The 23145-nt window shown below is 47.1% G+C and overlaps 1 protein-coding gene across 9 annotated transcripts in view; it reads left to right on the forward strand.

Annotated features, from left to right (window-relative positions):
* SYNCRIP (synaptotagmin binding cytoplasmic RNA interacting protein) overlaps positions 1-23145 on the forward strand; it is a 392640-nt gene that overhangs the window by 148312 nt on the left and 221183 nt on the right. For all 9 annotated transcript variants that reach the window (XM_069235574.1, XM_069235575.1, XM_069235576.1 and 6 more), the window contains exon 7: positions 8817-8952. In XM_069235574.1, coding sequence (XP_069091675.1) covers positions 8817-8952 — 136 coding nt within the window. The remainder of the gene's footprint in view (positions 1-8816; positions 8953-23145) is intronic.

Consider the following 23145-nt stretch of genomic DNA (forward strand, 5'->3'; position numbering starts at 1 on the left):
CTCCGTAGTAGTAGGGGCAGCTCGCAAAAGAGCAAATTCCCATACATCTGGCGACGCCCCACCTCCGGACAAAGAAAGCCGAAAATTTGATGCAGCAGGAAAGAGTAGCATCACAGGCAGCCAACCAGTGGCGCATCGCAAATTCTCAAGCGCTGCTAGCCCGATATGACCGCGCACACTGGGATGAGATGCAACTTCTCATAGACCATCTTCCCCAGGAATACCAAAAAAGGGCGCAGCAAATAGTTGAAGAGGGATAATCTATCTCAAACAATCAAATCCGCTCTTCAATGGACGCAGCCGATACTGCAGCGAGAACAATCAACACTGCTGTCACCATAAGGAGACACGCTTGGCTCCGCACTTCAGGGTTCAAACCTGAAATCCAGCAGGCTGTCCTTAATATGCCCTTCAACGAGAAACAACTTTTTGGCCCTGAAGTGGACACAGCCATTGAAAAACTTAAAAAAGGCACAGACACGGCCAAAGCCATGGGCGCACTCTACTCCCCGCAGAGCAGAGGCTCTTTTAGAAAAACTCCATTTAGAGGGGGGTTTCATGGCCAACCCACAGACACCACCAGCCAACAAACAAGAACCACACCATATCAGGGTTCATTCCAAAGGGGAGGTTTCAGGGGATATAGAGGGGGTCAATTCCCAAGGAGTAGGGGAAGATTCCAGACTCCAAAAACACCTCCACCTAAACAGTGACTTTCAAGTCACACAACCCCTTCACTCAACACCAGTGGGGGGGAAGACTAAGCCAATTCTACCAATCTTGGCAGCAGATTACAACAGACAATTGGGTATTAGCAATAATCCAACATGGCTATTGCATAGAATTCCACAAATTCCCACCAAACATCCCTCCAAAAACACGCAAAATGTCACCACAACATTTAGAACTTTTAGGACTAGAAGTTCAAGCACTACTGCAAAAGGATGCAATAGAGTTAGTACCAGTACAACAAAAAAACACAGGAGTTTACTCCCTGTACTTTCTAATTCCAAAGAAAGACAAAACATTAAGACTAATATTAGATCTCAGGACACTAAATACCTACATCATATCGGACCACTTTCACATGGTCACACTACAAGACATCATTCCATTGCTCAAACAGCAAGATTACATGACCACATTAGACCTAAAAGATGTGTACTTTCATATACCGATACACCCTTCTCACAGAAAGTACCTAAGGTTCGTATTCAAAGGAATACATTACCAATTCAAGGTGTTGCCATTCGGAATAACAACTGCACCAAGAGTATTCACAAAATGTCTAGCAGTAGTAGCAGCACATATCAGGAGACAACAAATACATGTGTTTCCTTACCTAGACGATTGGCTAATCAAGACCAACACAGTAAAAAAGTGCACAAACAACATCACATATGTCATACAAACCCTTCACAAACTGGGTTTCTCCATCAACTATACAAAGTCACACCTCGAACCGTGTCAGACACAACAATATCTAGGGGCAACCATCAACACATCAAAAGGAATTGCCACTCCAAGTCCACAAAGAGTTCAAGCATTCCCCAAGGTAATAAGTGCTATGTTTCCAAACCAAAAGATACAAGCAAAATTTGTGCTAAAACTTCTAGGCATGATGTCATCATGCATAGCCATTGTCCCAAACGCAAGACTACACATGCGACCCTTACAACAGTGCCTAGCATCACAATGGTCACAAGCACAGAGTCAACTTCTAGATCTGGTGTTGGTAGACCGCCAAACATACCTCTCGCTTCTATGGTGGAACAGCAACAATTTAAACAAAGGGCGGACATTTCAGGACCCAGTGCCTCAATACGTTATAACAACAGATGCTTCCATGACAGGGTGGGGAGCACACCTCAATCACCACAGCATTCAAGGACAATGGGACGTACACCAAACAAAATTTCATATAAATTACCTAGAACTGTTAGCAGTATTTCTAGCGTTAAAAGCCTTTCAACCCATAATAACACCCAAATACATTCTTGTCAAAACAGACAACATGACAACAATGTATTATTTAAACAAACAAGGAGGAACACACTCAACACAATTGTGTCTCCTAACACAAAAAATATGGCAATGGCCGATTCACAACCACATTCGCCTAATAGCACAATTTATTCCAGGGATCCAAAACCAACTAGCAGACAACCTTTCGCGAGATCACCAACAAGTCCACGAATGGGAAATTCACCCCCAAGTTCTGAACAATTACTTTCAAATTTGGGGAACATCCCAGATAGATTTGTTCGCAACAAAAGAAAACGCAAAATGCCAAAACTTCGCATCCAGGTACCCACACCGTGAATCACAAGGCAATGCTCTATGGATGAGTTGGTCAGGGATATTTGCATACGCTTTTCCCCCTCTCCCTCTCCTTCCATATCTAGTAAACAAATTGAGTCAAAACCAACTCAAACTCATACTGATAGCACCCACATGGGCAAGACAACCTTGGTATACAACTCTACTAGACCTTTCACTAGTACCGCATGTCAAACTACCCAACAGACCAGATCTGTTAACACAACACAAACAACAGATCAGGCATCCAAACCCAGCATCATTGAATCTAGCAATTTGGCTCCTGAAATCCTAGAATTCGGACACTTAGACCTCACACAAGAATGTATGGAGGTCATAAAACAAGCTAGAAAAGCTTCCACTAGACACTGCTATGCATCTAAGTGGAAAAGATTTGTTTGCTACTGCCATACCAATCAAATCCAACCATTGCATGCCTCTACAAAGGACATAGTGGGATACTTACTACATTTGCAAAAAGCAAACCTCGCTTTTTCATCTATAAAAATACACCTCGCAGCAATATCTGCTTACCTACAAACTACTCATTCATCGTCTCTATTTAGAATACCAGTTATTAAAGCATTCATGGAAGGGCTAAAAAGAATTATACCACCAAGAACACCACCAGTTCCTTCATGGAACCTTAACATCGTCTTAACAAGACTCATGGGTCCACCTTTTGAACCCATGCATTCCTGTGAAATGCAATATCTAACGTGGAAAGTCACATTTCTCATTGCAATCACATCCCTCAGAAGAGTAAGTGAAATACAGGCATTTACCATACAAGAACCATTTATTCAAATACACAAAAATAAAATAGTTCTAAGAACAAATCCAAAATTTCTACCAAAAGTAATCTCACCATTCCATTTAAATCAAACAGTAGAATTACCAGTGTTCTTCCCACAGCCAGATTCCGTGGCTGAAAGGGCACTACATACATTAGACATCAAAAGAGCACTAATGTACTACATTGACAGAACAAAGCTAATCAGGAAAACAAAACAACTGTTCATAGCTTTTCAAAAACCACACATAGGAAATCCAATCTCTAAACAAGGCATTGCTAGATGGATAGTCAGATGTATTCAAACATGCTATCTTAAAGCCAAGAGAGAATTGCCTATTACACCAAAGGCACACTCAACCAGAAAGAAAGGTGCTACAATGGCCTTTCTAGGAAACATTCCTATGAGCGAAATAGGTAAGGCTGCAACCTGGTCTACGCCTCATATATTTGCTAAACACTACTGTGTAGATGTACTAAATGCACAACGAGCTTCAGTAGGCCAAGCTGTACTAAGAACATTATTCCAAACTACTTCAACTCCTACAGGCTAAACCACCGCTTTTAGGGGAGGTAACTGCTTTATAGTCTATGCTAAACATGTGTATCTGCAGCAACATATGCCATCGAACTGAAAATGTCACTTACCCAGTGTACATCTGTTCGTGGCATTAGTCGCTGCAGATTCACATGTGCCCTCCCGCCTCCCCGGGAAGCCTGTAGCCGTTTAGAAGTAAATCTTAAACATTTGTACATTTGTAAATAATTATTATAAACTTTTTATGTACATACGTATTCACTCCATTGCATGGGCACTATTTATAGCAAACAACTCCAGCCTCACCCTCTGCGGGGAAAACAATCTAAGATGGAGTCGACGCCCATGCGCAATGGAGCCGAAGAGGGAGGAGTCCTTCGGTCCCGTGACCAAAAAAGACTTCTTCGAAGAAAAACAACTTGTAATACTCCGAGCCCTACACCAGGCAGCGGACTGTGCTAAACATGTGAATCTGCAGCGACTAATGCCACGAACAGATGTACACTGGGTAAGTGACATTTTCATTTTGTGTATTATAATAAAGTACCTTTATTTTTGTAACTGTACTGCATGGCTGTAGTCGTATTGCATAAGCTTTGCATGTCCCGTAAATAAGTCTTGGCTGCACAGCAACCTCTAGAGAGCCATGACTCCCTATACTTTGCCTACACTTCACTAATACGGTATATTAGGACCTGGTATAAGGTGATAGCACCATAGGTGCTCACCACACACCAGGCCAGCTTCCTACATCCACTATCTGGAGAGACCTGGGTTGCATTACTAAGGCAGCTAGGCCTTTACATCTTTGCACGCTGGAATGTCCATACTGCTTGGGTGTGCTGATAACAACCCTGCCCAGGCAAAGCTTATGTTTCTGCCCTTAGAGAGCGCTAGCTGTCACCTTGGGAGGCCAGAAACAGTCTGTGGTGGCTGAACTGGTCAGGACCAGTCAATCAATCCACTAGTAGCTGGTAGATTTTCAGGGGACACATCTAAGGTGCCCTCTGGGTGCAATTATTAAATCCCTCACTGGCATCAATAAGGGTTTATTATTCTGAAATGTTGATACCAAACTTCCCTACATCATGTTGCTGGGAAACTCGTTTTGACTAGTGTCCAACACATGTTTTTAAAATGGCTTCCCTGGTCACTTACTGTAAGGAAATGGCTCCCTGTTGCAATTACCCCCCACTTTTTGCCTGATACTGATGCTGACTTGACTGAGAAGTGTGCTGGGACCCTGCTAACCAGGCCCCAGCACCAGTGTTCTTTCACCTAAAATGTACCATTGTCTCAACCCTGGCACCCAGGTAAGTCCCTTGTAACTGGTACCCCTGGAACCAAAGGGCCCTGATGCCAGTGAAGGTCTCTAAGGGCTGCTGCATGTCTTATGCCACCCTAGGGACCCCTCACTCTGCACAGACACCCTGCTTGCCAGCTTGTGTGTGCTGGTGGGGAGAAAATGACTAAGTCGACATGGCACTCCCCTCAGGGTGCCATGCCAACCTCTCACACTGCCTGTGGCATAGGTGAGTCACCCCTCTAGCAGGCCTTACAGCCATAAGGCAGGGTGCACTATACCACAGGTGAGGGCATGGCTGCATGAGCAATATGCCCACACAGTGTCTTAGTCTACTCTTAGACATTGTAACTACAGTGGGGCCATATTAAGTATATGGTCTGGGAGTTTGTCAAAAACGAACTCCACAGCTCCATAATGGCTACACTGAATACTGGGAAGTTTGGTATCAAACTTCTCAGAATAATAAACTCACACTGATGCACAAAATGCACACAGAGGGCATCATAGAGATGCCCCACTGTATTTAACCAGTCCTTCAGTACAGGACTGACTGGTCTGTGCCAGCCTGCTGCTGAGAGAAGAGTTTCTGACCCCCTGGGGTGAGAGCCTTTGGGCTCTCTGAGGCCAGAAACAAAGCCTGCACTGGGTTGAGATGCTTAACACCTCCACTCTGCAGGAACTGTAACCTAGCAGTGAGCCTCAAAGGCTCAAGCTTCGTGTTACAATGCCCCAGGGCACTCCAGCTAGTGGAGATGCCTGCCCCCTGGACACAACCCCCACTTTTGGCGGCAAGTCCAGGGGAGATAATGAGAAAAACAAGGAGGAGTTACTCACCAGTCAGGACCGCCCCTAAGGTGTCCTGAGCTGAGGTGGCCCCTGCCTTTAGAAATACTCCATCTTGATTTTGGAGGATTCCCCCAATAGGAATAGGGAAGTGCCCCCCTCCCCTCATGGAGGAGGCACAAGGAGGGTGTAGCCACCCTCAAGGACAGTAGCCATTGGCTACTGCCCGAGACCTAAACACACCCCTAAATTGAGTATTTAGGGGCGACCCTGAACCCAGGAAAGGAGATTCCTGCAACCTGAACTACAAAGGAGGACTGCTGACCTACAAGCTTGCAGAGATGACGAATGACAATTGCTTTGGCCCCAGCCCTACCGGCCTGACTCCCCACTTCAAGACAAACTGCAACAGCAACGCGTTCCACAGGGACCAGTGACCTCTGAAGCCTCAGAGGACTGCCCTGACCCCCGGACCAAGAAACTCCTGTGAGCAGCAGCTCTGCTCAACAACAGCAACATCTTTGCAACAAAGAAGCAACTTTCAAAGAACTCGCTCCTCCCGCCGGAAGCGTGAGACTTCTCACTCTGCACCCGAGGCTCCTGGCTCGAGATCCAGAGAACCAGCACCACGGGGAGGACTCACTGGTGACTTCGACCCCGTGAAGAGCCCAAGACTACCCCCCCTGGACCCCCACAGCGACACCTGCAGAGAGAATCCAGATGCTACCCCTGACCGCGACGCCTGGACCAAACACTGCACCTGCAGCCCCCAGGACCTGAAGGAACCGAAAGTCAGTGCAGGAGTGACCCCCAGGTGACCCTGTGCCTTCCTGCACCGCTAGTGACCCCCGGGTCCCTCCATTGAAACCTATTCAAAACCCGATGCCATCTTTGCACACTGCACCCGGCCATCACCTGTGCCGCTTAGGGTGTGTTTTGTGTGCCTACTTGTTCCCCGCCCCCTCCCCCTCCTCCCCCCTCGCTCTACAAAACCCCCCTGGTGTGCCTCCAGAGGACGCGGGTACTTACCTACTGGCACCCCTGACACACCCTGAGCTGTTAGTGTAGTAACTTTGGGGTTGCCCTGAACCCCCAAGGGTGGGCTGCCTATGCACAGGAACTGAGAATTGTAAGTGTCTTACTTACCTCACAATCTAACCAATAGTTACCTCCCCCAGGAACCTTTGATTTTTGCACTTAGTGTCTACTTTTAAAATACCTTATTGCCATTTTAACAAAAACTTGACCTCGTGTTTCTTAAAATAAATTAAGAAAATATATTTTTCTATATAAAAACCTATTGGCCTGGAGTAAGTCTTTGTGTGTGTTCCTCATTTATTGCCTGTGTGTGTACAAAACATGCATAACACTACCCTCTGATAAGCCTACTGCTTGACCACACTACCACAAAATAGAGCATTAGAATTATCTCTTTTTGCCACTATCTTACCTCTAAGGGGAACCCTTGGACTCTGTGCACACTATTTCTTACTTTGAAATAGTATGTACAGAGCCAACTTCCTACAAGGAGCCTTTGTTATGCTTTGACTTACTGCCTCGCAGCCAATTCTTAGTTCATCTGCATCATCTTGAAACGGGGAGGGTTACTGCATTCCTGCAGCAGGATAGCTTCCCTCTATACCGGGACTAAGTCCAGGAAATACTTAAGCCAGAGAGTGACGCAGGAGAACACCTGTACAAGCCCCAGCTGACTTGAAAGAGCTACATGAAGTCAGCTCGAGGGGCTGTTAACTACGGGCTGTGACACCCAGTTTGAGGAGTTGCTGCATTGTATTCATTGATTGAGAAATGTGAGCTTACGCAGATCCATCTCATCTCATCCTATCCTTTATCCAGAGATTCCATGTAATTTTCTTTCCCCACCCTCAGAGGGACGAGTGGATATTATTTACCCCTCTGACTTGTAAAATGGTTGCTGGAGCATGTCACCCCGATTCCTGAGCCATTGTTATAGCCCATACATTTCCATTTATACCTCCTGGTTGAAGCTTCACTCAAGGCTAGCCCCATTCCGTGCAGTTGCCATTAGTGTCTTTTTGGCTTCTGTTTGCTCTCCCAATTTCTGTGGGTGCCAGTCCACCTGAAGTTCTGGATTTTGAGATCTAATCACCTGAGCGTATTGTAAATTTTGGGCCCACTGTTAATTGTTTGTCCCCAACTCGAAGTAACGGTTTCAACAGGTCCTTAACTGGACCCTGGAAATCTGTGTTCCAAAGTAATGGATCACCTGGGCGTCACAGGGAGTACCTATAGCTTTTCTTTGGTTATCTTTTTGTTTGGGTAGTGAGCCTTTTGGATACAGTTAATATCTTTATATATACTAAATTTAGTTTATTATTCTTATTGTTTCTGGTTTCAAGGGCAGTGCATAATCTTAGGGTCCAGTGTCCTTAACTGTATCCTGTCAGTCACCCTTTCCAGAAAAGTTAAAAAGGAAAGACTCCAACAATTCCCTACAGTCAGTCCAATCCAGCCCCATCGATTATTTGACATAAATCCAGGGTTATAGAACTTAGAAGACATCACTAAAGAGTCATAATGTTTTTTCTCAGTCTTATCTAGACCCCAGACCGGGTTAAACACCTCCAAATTATTATTCATAATGTTAAGGGTTACACTTACTCACCAGGTTAATAAAGTACTCTTATTTTTACAAAGAAAATCACACTGGTCAGTCATATTGAGTGTTTGCAGTGCCTTGCTTGAGATATGCTTTTAGCCGTCTCTATCTTTGTAATAAGCTTCAATTACTGGGCTTAGTGGTCCTGTGAAACTCGAATTAATGTGGATTTGCAGTGGTTGTGAACCAGTTATGTGATACTAGTGTTAAATATTAGAATCCATCCACTGTATTGGTCAGTGGTTACTGGTTGCCCTAGTACCCTGTTGCAAACATACCTTTTCTCTACTTTGTTCATAGTTTTAGCTATATTTAGGTAAACACTTGTGTGGTTTCAGGCAACTTTGGTTTCAAAGTTATGCTCAAGCTGCAAATTTGTCAATGTATGATCTGATTTCTATGTTTACATCCTTCCCTTTTTTTTTTTTCTTTTCAGTACAATAACCATGAAATCCGGTCTGGAAAACATATTGGTGTTTGCATCTCTGTGGCCAATAATAGACTTTTTGTTGGCTCAATACCCAAAAGTAAAACTAAGGAGCAGATAGTCGAAGAATTTAGTAAAGTTACAGGTATGTAAAGCAGCACTGTAAATAAGCTAATGTTGCATTTTATTTTCTGAAACGTTTTAGATATTTAGCCATCTTAGGTTGAAAATTAGATGTCATTTTTCGTTTTCATCTTTCTATAATACAACTGATAATTGGAGTTAGTTCACTGTAGGAAGTTCGCTTTGTATATACTATAACAAAATGAGATATTTGTGTGCACAGAGTCCAGAGGTTCCCAAGAGGCTTGACCGAGGCAATATAATACTAATGCTCTATTTGTGGTAGTGTGGTCGAAAAGTTAGGCTTATCCGAGGGTAGTGCTAAGCATTTTTTGTACACACACAAGCAATAGATGAAACACACACTCAATGACTTAGCTCCAGAACAATAGGATTTTACATAGAAAAATATATTTGTTACTTTATTGCTAGAACCACAAGACTCAGTTCAGAAGTAAATAATGTTGCAGATAAGTACTTAGCATAGACCTCAATGTAACTTTGTTTCACTTTAGTCAATTAAACAGTTTTTAAGAAAACAGAGAATATCTATTTTAAAAGTGGAGACTGCATTTTTAGAACATTTTCCTGGCGTAAGAAAATAAAGTACAGTTTTAGAGGTAATTACACAACTTAGAGTTCCAGTCTCCGGGTTTTCTGTAGTCCACTGTTGGGGGTTCATGTCAACCCCAAAAGCCCACCACCAGCAACACAGGGCCCGGCCAGGTGCAGAGGTCAAAGTTGAGCAATTTTATCTTGGGCTGCTACGGAGACGGGGTACTCGGAATTCAGTCTGCCAGCAGGTAAGTACCTGTGGCTCGGAGGGCAGACCAGGGTGGAATTAGAAGAGCACTGGAGGGTTCCCAGGTAGGCACCAATCCCACACCCTCAGCATCACTGGGACAGCAGGGTGCAAACAGGGTGTCTGGTTTCCAGCGAAACTCTGAGGGGACCCCGGGGGTCACTCGGGGGGGGGGGGGGGGGTCGGGGGTCCTGGGCACAACACTGGTCAACAGGGAAGAGGCCCACCTGTTGATCGTTACTGCACCTGGTGTCGATTTCTCCAAGGCCTGGGGGCTGCAGGTGCAGTGGGTCCTTTGGCGTCGGTTATCTTCGTCAATGGCAGTAGCTGTCGGGAGGGGGTGGGGGTGGTCCTCTGGATTCCCTCTGCAAGTTTTGTTGTGGAGAGGTGGCTTCCCCACCAACACACACAACCTGCAATGGCAGTGCGCATGTGTTAGGTGAGGGATCCCTTAGGGTGGCACAACCCATACTGCAGCCCTTGGGGATCTTCCCTGGTCACAGGGCCCTTGGTACCACTGGTACCTTTTTACAAGGGACTTATCTGTGTGCCAAATTGTGGAAACAATGGTAAATTTTTAGGAAAAGAAAACTGTTGCTAGGGCCTGGTTAGCAGAGACCCAGCACACACTATCAAGTTAGCATCAATATCAGGCAAAAAGTGTTGGGCAGCAGGGCCATTTCCCTACATTCACTAATTGGTAAGCCAGTTGTAATGCATTGGCATCCTTGTTTGTGAAATGTACTATGTAAGAAAGTACCCTCTTTCCAGACTGCTTACTCACACTTTTTGCTTGTTGTCAGTATGTTTTCGCTGTGTTCACTGGGATCCTGCTAATCGACTCCCCAGTGACTATGCTTTTTCCCTTTAAATTTGGTTGCTTGGTGTAAGGAAATGCCTCCTTGGCATGGTTACCCCCTGACTTTTTGCCTTTGCTGATGCCAAGTTATGATTTGAAAGTGTGCTGAGACCTGCTAACCAGGCCCCAGCATTCTTTCCCTAACCTGTACTTTTGTTTCCACAATTGGCACACCCTGGCATCCAGGTAAGTCCCTTGTAACTGGTACCCCTGGTACCAAGGGCCCTGATGCCAGGGAAGGTCTCTAAGGGCTGCAGCATATCTTCTGCCACCCTGGGGTCCCCTCACCCAGCACAGACACACTGCTTGCCAGCTTGTGTGTGCTGGTGGGGATAAAATGACTAAGCCGACATGGCACTCCCCTCAGGGTGCCATGCCAACCTCACACTGCCTATGGCATAGATAAGTCACCCCTCTAGTAGGCCTTACAGCCCTAAGGCAGGGTGCACTATACCATAGGTGAGGGCATAAGTGCATGAGCACCATGCCCCTACAGTGTCTAAGCAAAACCTTAAACATTGTAAGTGCAGGGTAGCCATAAGAGTATATGGTCTGGGAGTCTGTCATGCACAAACACCACAGCGCCATAATGGCTACACTGAAAACTGTGGAGTTTGGTATCAAACTTCTCAGCACAATAAATGCACACTGATGCCAGTGTACATTTAATTGTAACATACACCCCAGAGGACACCTTAGAGGTGAAACCTTAACCGACTACCCGTGTAGGGTGACTGGTTTTAGCAGCCTGCCACACACCAGACATGTTGCTGGCCACATGGAGAGAGTTCCTCTGTCACTCTGTGGCTAGTAACAAAGCCTGTACTGGGTGGAGGTGCTTCACACCTCCCCCCTGCAGGAACTGTAACACCTGGCGGTGAGCCTCAAAGGCTCACCCCCTTTGTTACAGCACCCCAGGGCAGTCCAGCTAGTGGAGTTGCCCGCCCCCTTCGGCCACGGACCCACTTTTGGCGGCAAGGCCGGAGGAGATAATGAGAAAAACAAGGAGTCGTCACTGGCCAGTCAGGACAGCCCCTAAGGTCTCCTGAGCTGAGGTGACTCTGACTTTTAGAAATCCTCCATCTTGCAGATGGAGGATTCCCCCAATAGGGATAGGAATGTGCCCCCCTCCCCTCAGGGAGGAGGCACAAAGAGGGTGTAGCCACCCTCCGGGCTAGTAGCCATTGGCTACTAACCCCCCAGACCTAAACACACCCCTAAATTCAGTATTTAGGGGCTCCCCAGAACCTAGGGAACTAGATGTTCGATGGCATCTGTCGCTGTAGATACACATGTTGTGCATAGCCCGCCATCTGGTGTTGGGTCGGAGTGTTACAAGTTGTTTTTCTTCGAAGAAGTCTTTCGAGTCACAGGACCGAGTGACTCCTCCTTTTGTCTCCATTGCGCATGGGCGTCGACTCCATCTTCGATTGTTTTCTTTCCGCCATCGGGTTCGGACGTGTTCCTGTCGCTCCGAGTTTCGGAACGGAAAGTTAGCTAACTATCGGAAGATTACGTCGGTATTGTTGCGTTCAGGATCGGCTTAGATAGAATCGACACCGCATCGAAATTTGAAGAGCTCCGGTGCCCTTCGGGGTAGCTTTCGATCCCCGTCGGGGCCTGGTCGGCCCGACCGCGTGTCAGACAACGCAGATGGAACGGACCCCGTTTCGTTTCTGTCCCAAATGCCACAACAAATACCCGTATTCAGACCAACATTTGGTCTGTAACCTGTCGCCTGAGCACAGTGAAGAGACTTGCGAGGCCTGTCGTGCGTTCCGGTTCCGAAAGACACTCCGTGACCGTCGAGCCAGAAGACTTCAGATGGCGTCCACGCCGACAGCACACCGAGAGTTCGAGGAACAAGAGGAGGAAGAAGCCTTCTCGATCCACGAATCGGACTCCGAAGAATTCGACGATCAAAGAACTGTGAGTAAGACGTCGAAGGCAACACACAAGAAAAGTGACCAGGCCCAGGGGACGCCACTGCCACCAGGCCATGGCTCAACCCATAAATTCGGTGACCGACCGTCGGCACCGAAAAAGGCCGAAACAGTGCCGAGATCGTCCGACTCCGGTCGAGACACCGGCACGCAGCCTGCTCGGGACCGAGACAGTGCTGCTGAAAAAGATCGACGCCGAGATAGCGGTGCCGAAACGGCTCGACGCCGAGACAGTGGCACCGAGGACGATCGACGCCGAGAGGTTTCGACTCCAAAAAAGAAAAAAGTCACCTCGGAGCCGAAAAAGAGTACAGACAGGGTTTCGGTGCCAAAACGAGCCGCAACCGACCCAGTTACCGGTTCCTATTCAGAGGAGCAATCACTGTCCTCTCAGATGCGAAAGCATAGATTTGAGGAAGAGTTGCAATCCACCGAAGTGGACCATACGCAGAAACGTATTTTCATACAGGAAGGAACAGGGAAAATAAGCACCCTTCCCCCAATTAGGAGAAAAAGGAGACTGGAGTTTCAAACAGACCAAGCACCACAAACAAAAATGGTGAAAAAGGTAACTCTACCACCCTCTCCTCCACCTGTAACTAACGTTTCACCAGCACAAACTCCATCACATTCCCCGGCTCACACCACCGCGAGCCAAGGTGACCAGGACCAAGACGCTTGGGACTTATACGACGCACCAGTGTCGGACAACAGTCCAGAGGCGTATCCCACAAAGCCCTCACCACCAGAAGACAGCACAGCTTATTCACAAGTGGTGGCTAGAGCGGCAGAGTTCCACAACGTAAACCTCCACTCAGAACCAGTCGAGGATGACTTCTTATTCAACACCCTCTCCTCTACCCACAGCTCCTACCAAAGCTTGCCTATGCTCCCAGGAATGCTTCGGCACGCAAAGGAAATCTTCAAGGAGCCGGTCAAGAGTAGGGCAATAACACCAAGGGTGGAAAAGAAATATAAAGCACCTCCCACAGACCCTGTTTTCATCACCACACAGCTGCCACCAGATTCCGTCGTAGTAGGAGCAGCTCGCAAGAGAGCCAACTCCCACACATCTGGGTATGCACCACCCCCAGATAAAGAGAGCCGCAAGTTCGATGCAGCCGGAAAGAGAGTCGCAGCACAGGCTGCGAACCAGTGGCGCATCGCTAACTCCCAAGCACTACTTGCGCGCTATGACAGAGCCCATTGGGACGAGATGCAACACCTCATTGAGCATCTACCCAAGGAACTACAAAAGAGGGCGAAGCAGGTGGTTGAGGAAGGACAGCACATATCTAACAATCAGATACGCTCCTCTATGGACGCAGCGGACACAGCTGCGAGAACAATTAACACATCTGTGACTATAAGAAGGCACGCATGGCTACGAACGTCTGGTTTTAAACCAGAGATACAGCAGGCAGTGCTCAATATGCCATTCAATGAAAAACAACTGTTCGGACCAGAGGTGGACACGGCAATTGAGAAACTGAAAAAGGACACTGACACTGCTAAAGCCATGGGCGCACTCTACTCCCCGCAGAGCAGAGGCACTTACAGCACCTTCTGCAAGACAACCTTTAGAGGTGGGTTTCGGGGTCAGGCCACACAAGCCAGCACCTCACAGACAACACCGTCCAGCTACCAGGGACAGTACCAGAGGGGAGGCTTTCGGGGCCAATACAGAGGACAATTCCCTAGGAATAGGGGAAAATTTCAAAGCACCAAAATCCCTACAACCAAGCAGTGACTCACATGTCACTCATCCCCTCCACACAACACCAGTGGGGGGGAAGAATAGGTCAGTATTACCAAGCATGGGAGGAAATAACTACAGACACTTGGGTCTTAGCAATTATCCAACATGGTTATTGCATAGAATTTCTACAAATCCCTCCAAACATACCACCAAAAGCACAGAATTTATCAAAACAACATTCAGACCTTCTGGAAACAGAAGTTCAAGCATTATTGCAAAAGAACGCAATAGAACTAGTACCAGAAACACAAATAAACACAGGAGTTTGTTCACTGTACTTCCTAATACCAAAAAAGGACAAAACACTGAGACCAATCCTAGACCTCCGAACACTAAACACCTACATCAAATCAGAACACTTTCACATGGTCACGCTACAAGAGGTGTTACCATTGCTAAAACAACAGGACTACATGACAACCTTAGATCTCAAAGACGCGTATTTCCACATACCAATACATCAGTCGCATAGGAAATACCTCAGGTTTGTATTCAAAGGAATACATTACCAATTCAAAGTATTGCCGTTTGGTTTAACAACCGCGCCAAGAGTCTTTACAAAATGTCTAGCAGTAGTGGCTGCACACATCAGAAGGCAGCAGATACACGTATTCCCGTATCTAGACGACTGGCTAATCAAGACCAACTCACTGACAAAGTGCTCACACCACACAAATCAGGTCATACAAACCCTCTACAAACTCGGTTTCACCATCAACTATGCAAAATCACACATTCTGCTGTGCAAAGTACAACAATACCTAGGAGCCATAATAGACACAACAAAAGGATTAGCCACTCCAAGTCCACAGAGAATTCAAAATTTCAACAAGATCATACAACGCATGTATCCAACACAAAGAATACAAGCAAAAATGATATTACAACTCCTAGGCATGATGTCCTCATGCATAGCCATTGTCCCAAACGCAAGACTGCACATGAGGCCCTTACAACAGTGCCTAGCATCACAATGGTCACAAGCACAAGGTCACCTTCTAGATCTGGTGTTGATAGACCGCCAAACATACCTCTCGCTTATATGGTGGAACAGTATAAATTTAAACAAAGGGCGGCCTTTCCAAGACCCAGTGCCACAATACGTAATAACGACAGATGCTTCCATGACGGGGTGGGGAGCACACCTTGATCAACACAGCATACAAGGACAATGGGACGTACATCAAACAAAACTGCACATAAATCACCTGGAACTGCTAGCAGTTTTTCAAGCACTAAAAGTATTCCAACCAATCATAACTCACAAGTACATTCTTGTCAAAACAGGCAACATGACAACAATGTATTATCTAAACAAACGGGGGGACACACACCGCAGCTGAGCCTTCTAGCACAAAAGATATAGCGCTGGGCAATTCACAACCACGTTCGCCTAATAGCACAGTTTATTCCGGGGATCCAGAATCAACTTGCAGACAATCTCTCTCGAGATCACCAACAGGTCCACGAATGGGAAATTCACCCCCAAATTCTAAACACTTACTTCAAACTTTGGGGAACACCTCAAATAGACTTATTTGCAACAAAGGAGAACGCAAAATGCCAAAACTTCGCATCCAGATACCCACACAGGCAGTCTCAAGGCAATGCCCTATGGATGAACTGGTCAGGGATATTTGCGTACGCTTTTCCCCCTCTCCCTCTCCTTCCATATCTAGTAAACAAATTGAGTCAAAACAAACTCAAACTCATACTGATAGCACCAACATGGGCAAAGCAACCTTGGTACACAACACTGCTAGACTTATCAGTAGTACCCCACGTCAAGTTGCCCAACAGGCCAGATCTGTTAACACAACACAAACAACAGATCAGGCATCCAAACCCAGCATCGCTGAATCTAGCAATCTGGCTCCTGAAATCCTAGAATTCGGACACTTAAACCTCACACAAGAATGTATGGAAGTCATAAAGCAAGCTAGAAGACCATCCACTAGACACTGCTATGCAAGCAAATGGAAAAGGTTTGTTTGCTACTGCCATCAGAATCAAATTCAACCATTACACGCATCTCCAAAGGATGTAGTGGGCTACTTGCTACACTTACAAAAATCGAACCTGGCCTTCTCTTCCATTAAAATACACCTCGCAGCAATATCTGCATACCTGCAGATTACCCATTCAAGTTCACTATTTAGGATACCTGTCATTAAAGCGTTTATGGAAGGCCTCAAAAGAATTATACCACCAAGGACACCACCCGTTCCTTCATGGAACCTCAACATCGTCTTAACAAGACTCATGGGTCCACCCTTTGAACCTATGCATTCTTGCGAAATACAATTCCTAACCTGGAAAGTTGCATTTTTCATCGCCATCACATCTCTAAGAAGAGTAAGTGAAATTCAGGCATTTACAATACAAGAACCTTTTATCCAACTACACAAAAATAAGGTAGTCCTAAGGACTAATCCTAAATTTTTACCGAAGGTTATTTCACCATTCCACCTAAATCAAACGGTAGAACTACCAGTATTCTTCCCACAGCCAAATTCCGTAGCTGAGAGGGCACTACATACATTAGATGTCAAAAGAGCATTAATGTACTACATTGACAGAACAAAGAACATCAGAAAAACTAAACAGCTATTTATTGCATTCCAAAAACCTCATGCAGGAAACCCAATATCAAAACAAGGTATAGCCAGATGGATAGTTAAGTGCATCCAAATCTGCTACCTTAAAGCAAAACGACAGCTGCCCATTACACCAAGGGCACACTCAACCAGAAAGAAAGGTGCCACCATGGCCTTTCTAGGAAATATTCCAATGCACGAAATATGTAAGGCAGCCACATGGTCTATGCCTCAAACGTTCACCAAGCACTACTGTGTAGACGTGCTATCCGCACAACAAGCCACAGTAGGTCAAGCCGTGTTAAGAACCTTATTTCAAACTACTTCCACTCCTACAGGCTGAGCCACCGCTTTTGGGGAGATAACTGCTTACTAGTCTATGCACAACATGTGTATCTACAGCGACAGATGCCATCGAACTGAAAATGTCACTGACCCAGTGTACATCTGTTCGTGGCATCAGTCGCTGAAGATTCACATGTGCCCACCCGCCTCCCCGGGAGCCTGTAGCAGTTCGGAAGTTAGCTTAAGCTTTGTACATTTGTAAATATATTATTTAAACCTTAAATAGGTACATACTTAGTCACTCCATTGCATGGGCACTATTACTACAACACAACTCCTACCTCACCCTCTGCGGGGAAAACAATCGAAGATGGAGTCGACGCCCATGCGCAATGGAGACAAAAGGAGGAGTCACTCGGTCCCGTGACCCGAAAGACTTCTTCGAAGAAAAAAAACTTGTAACACTCCGACCCAACACCAGATGGCGGGCTATGCACAACATGTGAATCTTCAGCGACTGATGCCACGAACAGATGTACACTGGGTAAGTGACATTTTCATCCTGCAACCTAAGAAGAAGAGGACTGCTGAACTGAAAAACCTGCAGAGAAGACGGAGACACCAACTGCTTTGGCCCCAGCTCTATCGGCCTGTCTCCCCACTTCTAAAGACACTGCTCCAGCGACGCGTTCCCACGGCCCAGCAACCTCTGAAGCCTCAGAGGACTTCCCTGCATCTAGAAGGACCAAGAACTCCCGAGGACAGTGGCTCTGTTCCCCAAAGACTGCAACTTTGCAACAAAGAAGCAACTTTGAAACAACACGTTTCCCCCCGGAAGCGTGAGACTTTGCACTCTGCACCCGACGTCCCCGGCTCGACTTGTGGAGAACAAACACCACAGGGAGGACTCCCCGGCGACTACGAGACCGTGAGTAGCCAGAGTTGACCCCCTGAGCCCCCACAGCGATGCCTGCAGAGGGAATCCCGAGGCTGCCCCTGACCGCGACTGCCTGCTTCAAAGACCCGACACCTGGTAAAGACTCTGCACCCGCAGCCCCCAGGACCTGAAGGATCCGAACTCCAGTGCAGGAGTGACCCCCAGGAGGCCCTCTCCCTTGCCCAGGTGGTGGCTACCCCGAGGAGTCCCCCCCCCCCCCCCCCCCCCTCCACCCCTGCCTGCCTGCATCGCTGAAGAGACCCCTTGGTCTCCCATTGATTTCTATTGAAAACCCGACGCGTGTTTGCACACTGCACCCGGCCGCCCCCGTGCTGCTGAGGGTGTACTTTATGTGTGGACTTGTGTACAGAGCCAACTTCCTACATCATTAGAAACTGATTTTTGAAATTTTTGCTATTTTTCTAAAATTTTAAAAGTCCTGCTAGGGCCTTGTGTTAGTCCCTGTTAGTATTTCTTTTAGAGTTACAAAGTTTTGTGAAAGTTGGAATTAAGTTCTAGAGATAGTTTTTGATTCTTAAAAAGTATTCCAACTTTTAGAAACATAATGTCTAATGCAGAAGAGATTGTGATGGAACTCAACCTCACCCCTTACCTGCATCTTAGGATGTCAGAGTTAAGGTCTCTCTGCAAACTCAAAAAGATAAAAACTGGTTCAAACCCTACCAAAATACAGCTCCAGGAGCTTTTGGCAGAGTTTGCTAAAAACAACCCCTCTGATGATAGCGTCACAGAGGGGGACCCTAGTGACATAGAGGATTTCCCACCTCTAGTCCTAGATAGGGAGCCCAGGGTCTCTCAAACCCTGACTCCAAATGTGATCGTCAGAGATGCTGCTTCTCTCACAGGAGAGTCCAGCAACTCTGGAAGCATTGCGGGCAGCCTCAATGAAGATGACCTCCTGTTAGCCAGGATGGTCAAAAGATTCTCTTTAGAGAGACCGCTCCTAGCCATAGAAAGGGAAAGGCAAGAGATGGGCCTAGGTCCCATCAATGGTGGCAGCAACATAAATAGGGTCAGAGATTCTCCTGACATGTTGAAAATCCCAAAAGGGATTGTAACTAAATATGAAGATGGTGATGACATCACCAAATGGTTCACAGCTTTTGAGAGGGCTTGTGCAACCAGAAAAGTGAACAAATCTCACTGGGGTGCTCTCCTTTTGGAAATGTTCACTGGAAAGTGTAGAGATAGACTCCTCACACTCTCTGGAAAAGATGCAGAATCCTATGACCTCATGAAGGCTACCCTGATTGAGGGCTTTGGATTCTCCACTGAGGAGTATAGAATTAGATTCAGGGGGGCTCAAAAATCCTCGAGCCAGACCTGGGTTGATTTTGTAGACTACTCAGTGAAAACACTGGATGGTTGGATTCATGGCAGTGGTGTAAATGATTATGATGGGCTGTACAATTTATTTGTGAAAGAACACCTGTTAAGTAATTGTTTCAATGATAAACTGCATCAGCATCTGGTAGACCTAGGACCAATTTCTCCCCAAGAATTGGGAAAGAAGGCGGACCATTGGGTCAAGACTAGGGTGACCAAGACTTCCACAGGGGGTGACTGTAGGAAGTTGGCTCTGTATGTGCTATTTCAAAGTAAGGAATAGCATGCACAGAGTCCAAGGGTTCCCCTTAGAGGTAAAATAGTGGTAAAAATAGATAATACTAATGCTCTATTTTGTGGTAGTGTGGTCGAGCAGTAGGCTTATCCAAGGAGTAGTGTTAAGCATTTGTTGTACATACACATAGACAATAAATGAGGTACACACACTCGGAGACAAATCCAGCCAATAGGTTTTGTATAGAAAAATATCTTTTCTTAGTTTATTTTAAGAACCACAGGTTCAAATTTAACATGTAATATCTTGTTTGAAAGGTATTGCAGGTAAGTACATTAGGAACTTTGAATTATTTCAATTCCATGTATACTTTTCAAGTTATTCACAAATAGCTATTTTAAAAGTGGACACTTAGTGCAATTTTCACAGTTCCTGGGGGAGGTAAGTATTTGTTAGTTTTACCAGGTAAGTAAGACACTTACAGGGTTCAGTTCTTGGTCCAAGGTAGCCCACCGTTGGGGGTTCAGAGCAACCCCAAAGTTACCACACCAGCAGCTCAGGGTCGGTCAGGTGCAGAGTTCAAAGTGGTGCCCAAAACGCATAGGCTTCAATGGAGAGAAGGGGGTGCCCCGGTTCCAGTCTGCCAGCAGGTAAGTACCCGCGTCTTCGGAGGGCAGACCAGGGGGGTTTTGTAGGGCACCGGGGGGGACACCAGCCCACACAGAAATTTCACCCTCAGCGGCGCGGGGGCGGCCGGGTGCAGTGTTAGAACAAGCGTCGGGTTCGCAATGGAAGTCAGTGAGAGATCAAGGGATCTCTTCAGCGCTTCAGGCAGGCAAGGGGGGGCTTCCTCGGGGAAACCTCCACTTGGGCAAGGGAGAGGGACTCCTGGGGGTCACTTCTGCAGTGAAAGTCCGGTCCTTCAGGTCCTGGGGGCTGCGGGTGCAGGGTCTTTTCCAGGCGTCGGGACTTAGGTTTCAGAGAGTCGCGGTCAGGGGAAGCCTCGGGATTCCCTCTGCAGGCGGCGCTGTGGGGGCTCAGGGGGGACAGGTTTTGGTACTCACAGTCGTAGAGTAGTCCGGGGGTCCTCCCTGAGGTGTTGGTTCTCCACCAGCCGAGTCGGGGTCGCCGGGTGCAGTGTTGCAAGTCTCACGCTTCTTGCGGGGAGATTGCAGGGTTCTTTAAAGCTGCTCCTTTGGATAAAGTTGCAGTCTTTTTGGAGCAGGTCCGCTGTCCTCGGGAGTTTCTTGTCGTCGTCGAAGCAGGGCAGTCCTCAGAGGATTCAGAGGTCGCTGGTCCCTTTGGAAGGCGTCGCTGGAGCAGAGTTCTTTGGAAGGCAGGAGACAGGCGGGTGAGTTTCTGGAGCCAAGGCAGTTGTTGTCTTCTGGTCTTCCTCTGCAGGGGTTTTCAGCTAGGCAGTCCTTCTTCTTGTTGTTGCAGGAATCTAATTTCTAGGTTCAGGGAGAGCCCTTAAATACTAAATTTAAGGGCGTGTTTAGGTCTGGGGGGTTAGTAGCCAATGGCTACTAGCCCTGAGGGTGGGTACACCCTCTTTGTGCCTCCTCCCAAGGGGAGGGGGTCACATCCCTAATCCTATTGGGGGAATCCTCCATCTGCAAGATGGAGGATTTCTAAAAGTTAGTCACCTCAGCTCAGGACACCTTAGGGGCTGTCCTGACTGGCCAGTGACTCCACCTTGTTATTCTCATTATTTTCTCCGGCCTTGCCGCCAAAAGTGGGGGCCGGGGCCGGAGGGGGCAGGCAACTCCACTAAGCTGGAGTGCCCTGCTGGGCTGTGACAAAGGGGTGAGCCTTTGAGGCTCACCGCCAGGTGTGACAGCTCCTGCCTGGGGGAGGTGTTAGCATCTCCACCCAGTGCAGGCTTTGTTACTGGCCTCAGAGTGACAAAGGCACTCTCCCCATGGGGCCAGCAACATGTCTCTAGTGTGGCAGGCTGCTGGAACCAGTCAGCCTACACAGATAGTCGGTTAAGTTTCAGGGGGCACCTCTAAGGTGCCCTCTGTGGTGTATTTTACAATAAAATGTACACTGGCATCAGTGTGCATTTATTGTGCTGAGAAGTTTGATACCAAACTTCCCAGTTTTCAGTGTAGCCATTATGGTGCTGTGGAGTTAGTGTAAAACAGACTCCCAGACCATATACTCTTATGGCTACCCTGCACTTACAATGTCTAAGGTTTTGCTTAGACACTGTAGGGGCACAGTGCTCATGCACTGGTACCCTCACCTATGGTATAGTGCACCCTGCCTTAGGGCTGTAAGGCCTGCTAGAGGGGTGTCTTACCTATACTGCATAGGCAGTGAGAGGCTGGCATGGCACCCTGAGGGGAGTGCCATGTCGACTTACTCATTTTGTTCTCACTAGCACACACAAGCTGGTAAGCAGTGTGTCTGTGCTGAGTGAGGGGTCTCTTAGGGTGGCATAATACATGCTGCAGCCCTTAGAGACCTTCCCTGGCATCAGGGCCCTTGGTACCAGAGGTACCAGTTACAAGGGACTAATCTGGATGCCAGGGTGTGCCAATTGTGGAATCAAAAGTACAGGTTAGGGAAAGAACACTGGTGCTGGGGCCTGGTTAGCAGGCCTCAGCACACTTTCAATTCAAAACATAGCATCAGCAAAGGCAAAAAGTCAGGGGGTAACCATGCCAAGGAGGCATTTCCTTACAGTGACCAAAAGAAAGGGGTCACAAAGCCTCCCTAGGGGAAGGGTGGTGAGACAGCCAAAAACAAAAATAGTAAAGAGTCTTCCACAGGCCCCCAAAAACCTGCACAGGAGGGTGGGCCCAGAGCCTCTTCACAAAACAATTTTGGGTACAAGGGTAAAAACTTTGATCCCAAAAAGGCCTGGTGTCGTAGCTGTAATCAGCCAGGGCACCAAACTGGAGACAAAGCCTGTCCCAAGAAAGGTTCCACTTCTAACTCTACTCCAGCTAACACTGGAATGGCCAGTCTCCAAGTGGGATCAACAGTGTGCCCAGAGCAAATCAGGGTTCACACTGAAGCTACATTAGTCTCTGAGGGTGGGGTGGATTTAGCCACACTGGCTGCCTGGCCCCCTAATATGCAAAAATACAGGTAGCAACTCTTAATTTAATGGGACAAGTGTAGAAGGCCTGAGGGATACAGGTGCCAGTGTCACCATGGTGACAGAGAAACTGGTTTCCCCTAGTCAATACCTGGCTGGACAAACTTATCCAGTCACCAACGCTGACAATCAGACTGAAGTACATCCCATTGCTATGGTAACTTCAGAGTGGGGAGGGGTCAATGGCTTGAAACAGGTGGTGGTCTCCTCAAATATCCCAGTAGACTGCTTGGAAATGACCTGGAGTCCTCCGCATGGGCTGAGGTAGAACTCAAAACCCATGCATCCATGCTGGGTATCCCTGAACTGGTGTGTCAAGACAAGGGCACAGTGCAAGGCTCA

This window comes from Pleurodeles waltl, chromosome 5 (genome assembly GCF_031143425.1).
Source record: "Pleurodeles waltl isolate 20211129_DDA chromosome 5, aPleWal1.hap1.20221129, whole genome shotgun sequence".
NCBI lineage: Eukaryota > Metazoa > Chordata > Amphibia > Caudata > Salamandridae > Pleurodeles > Pleurodeles waltl.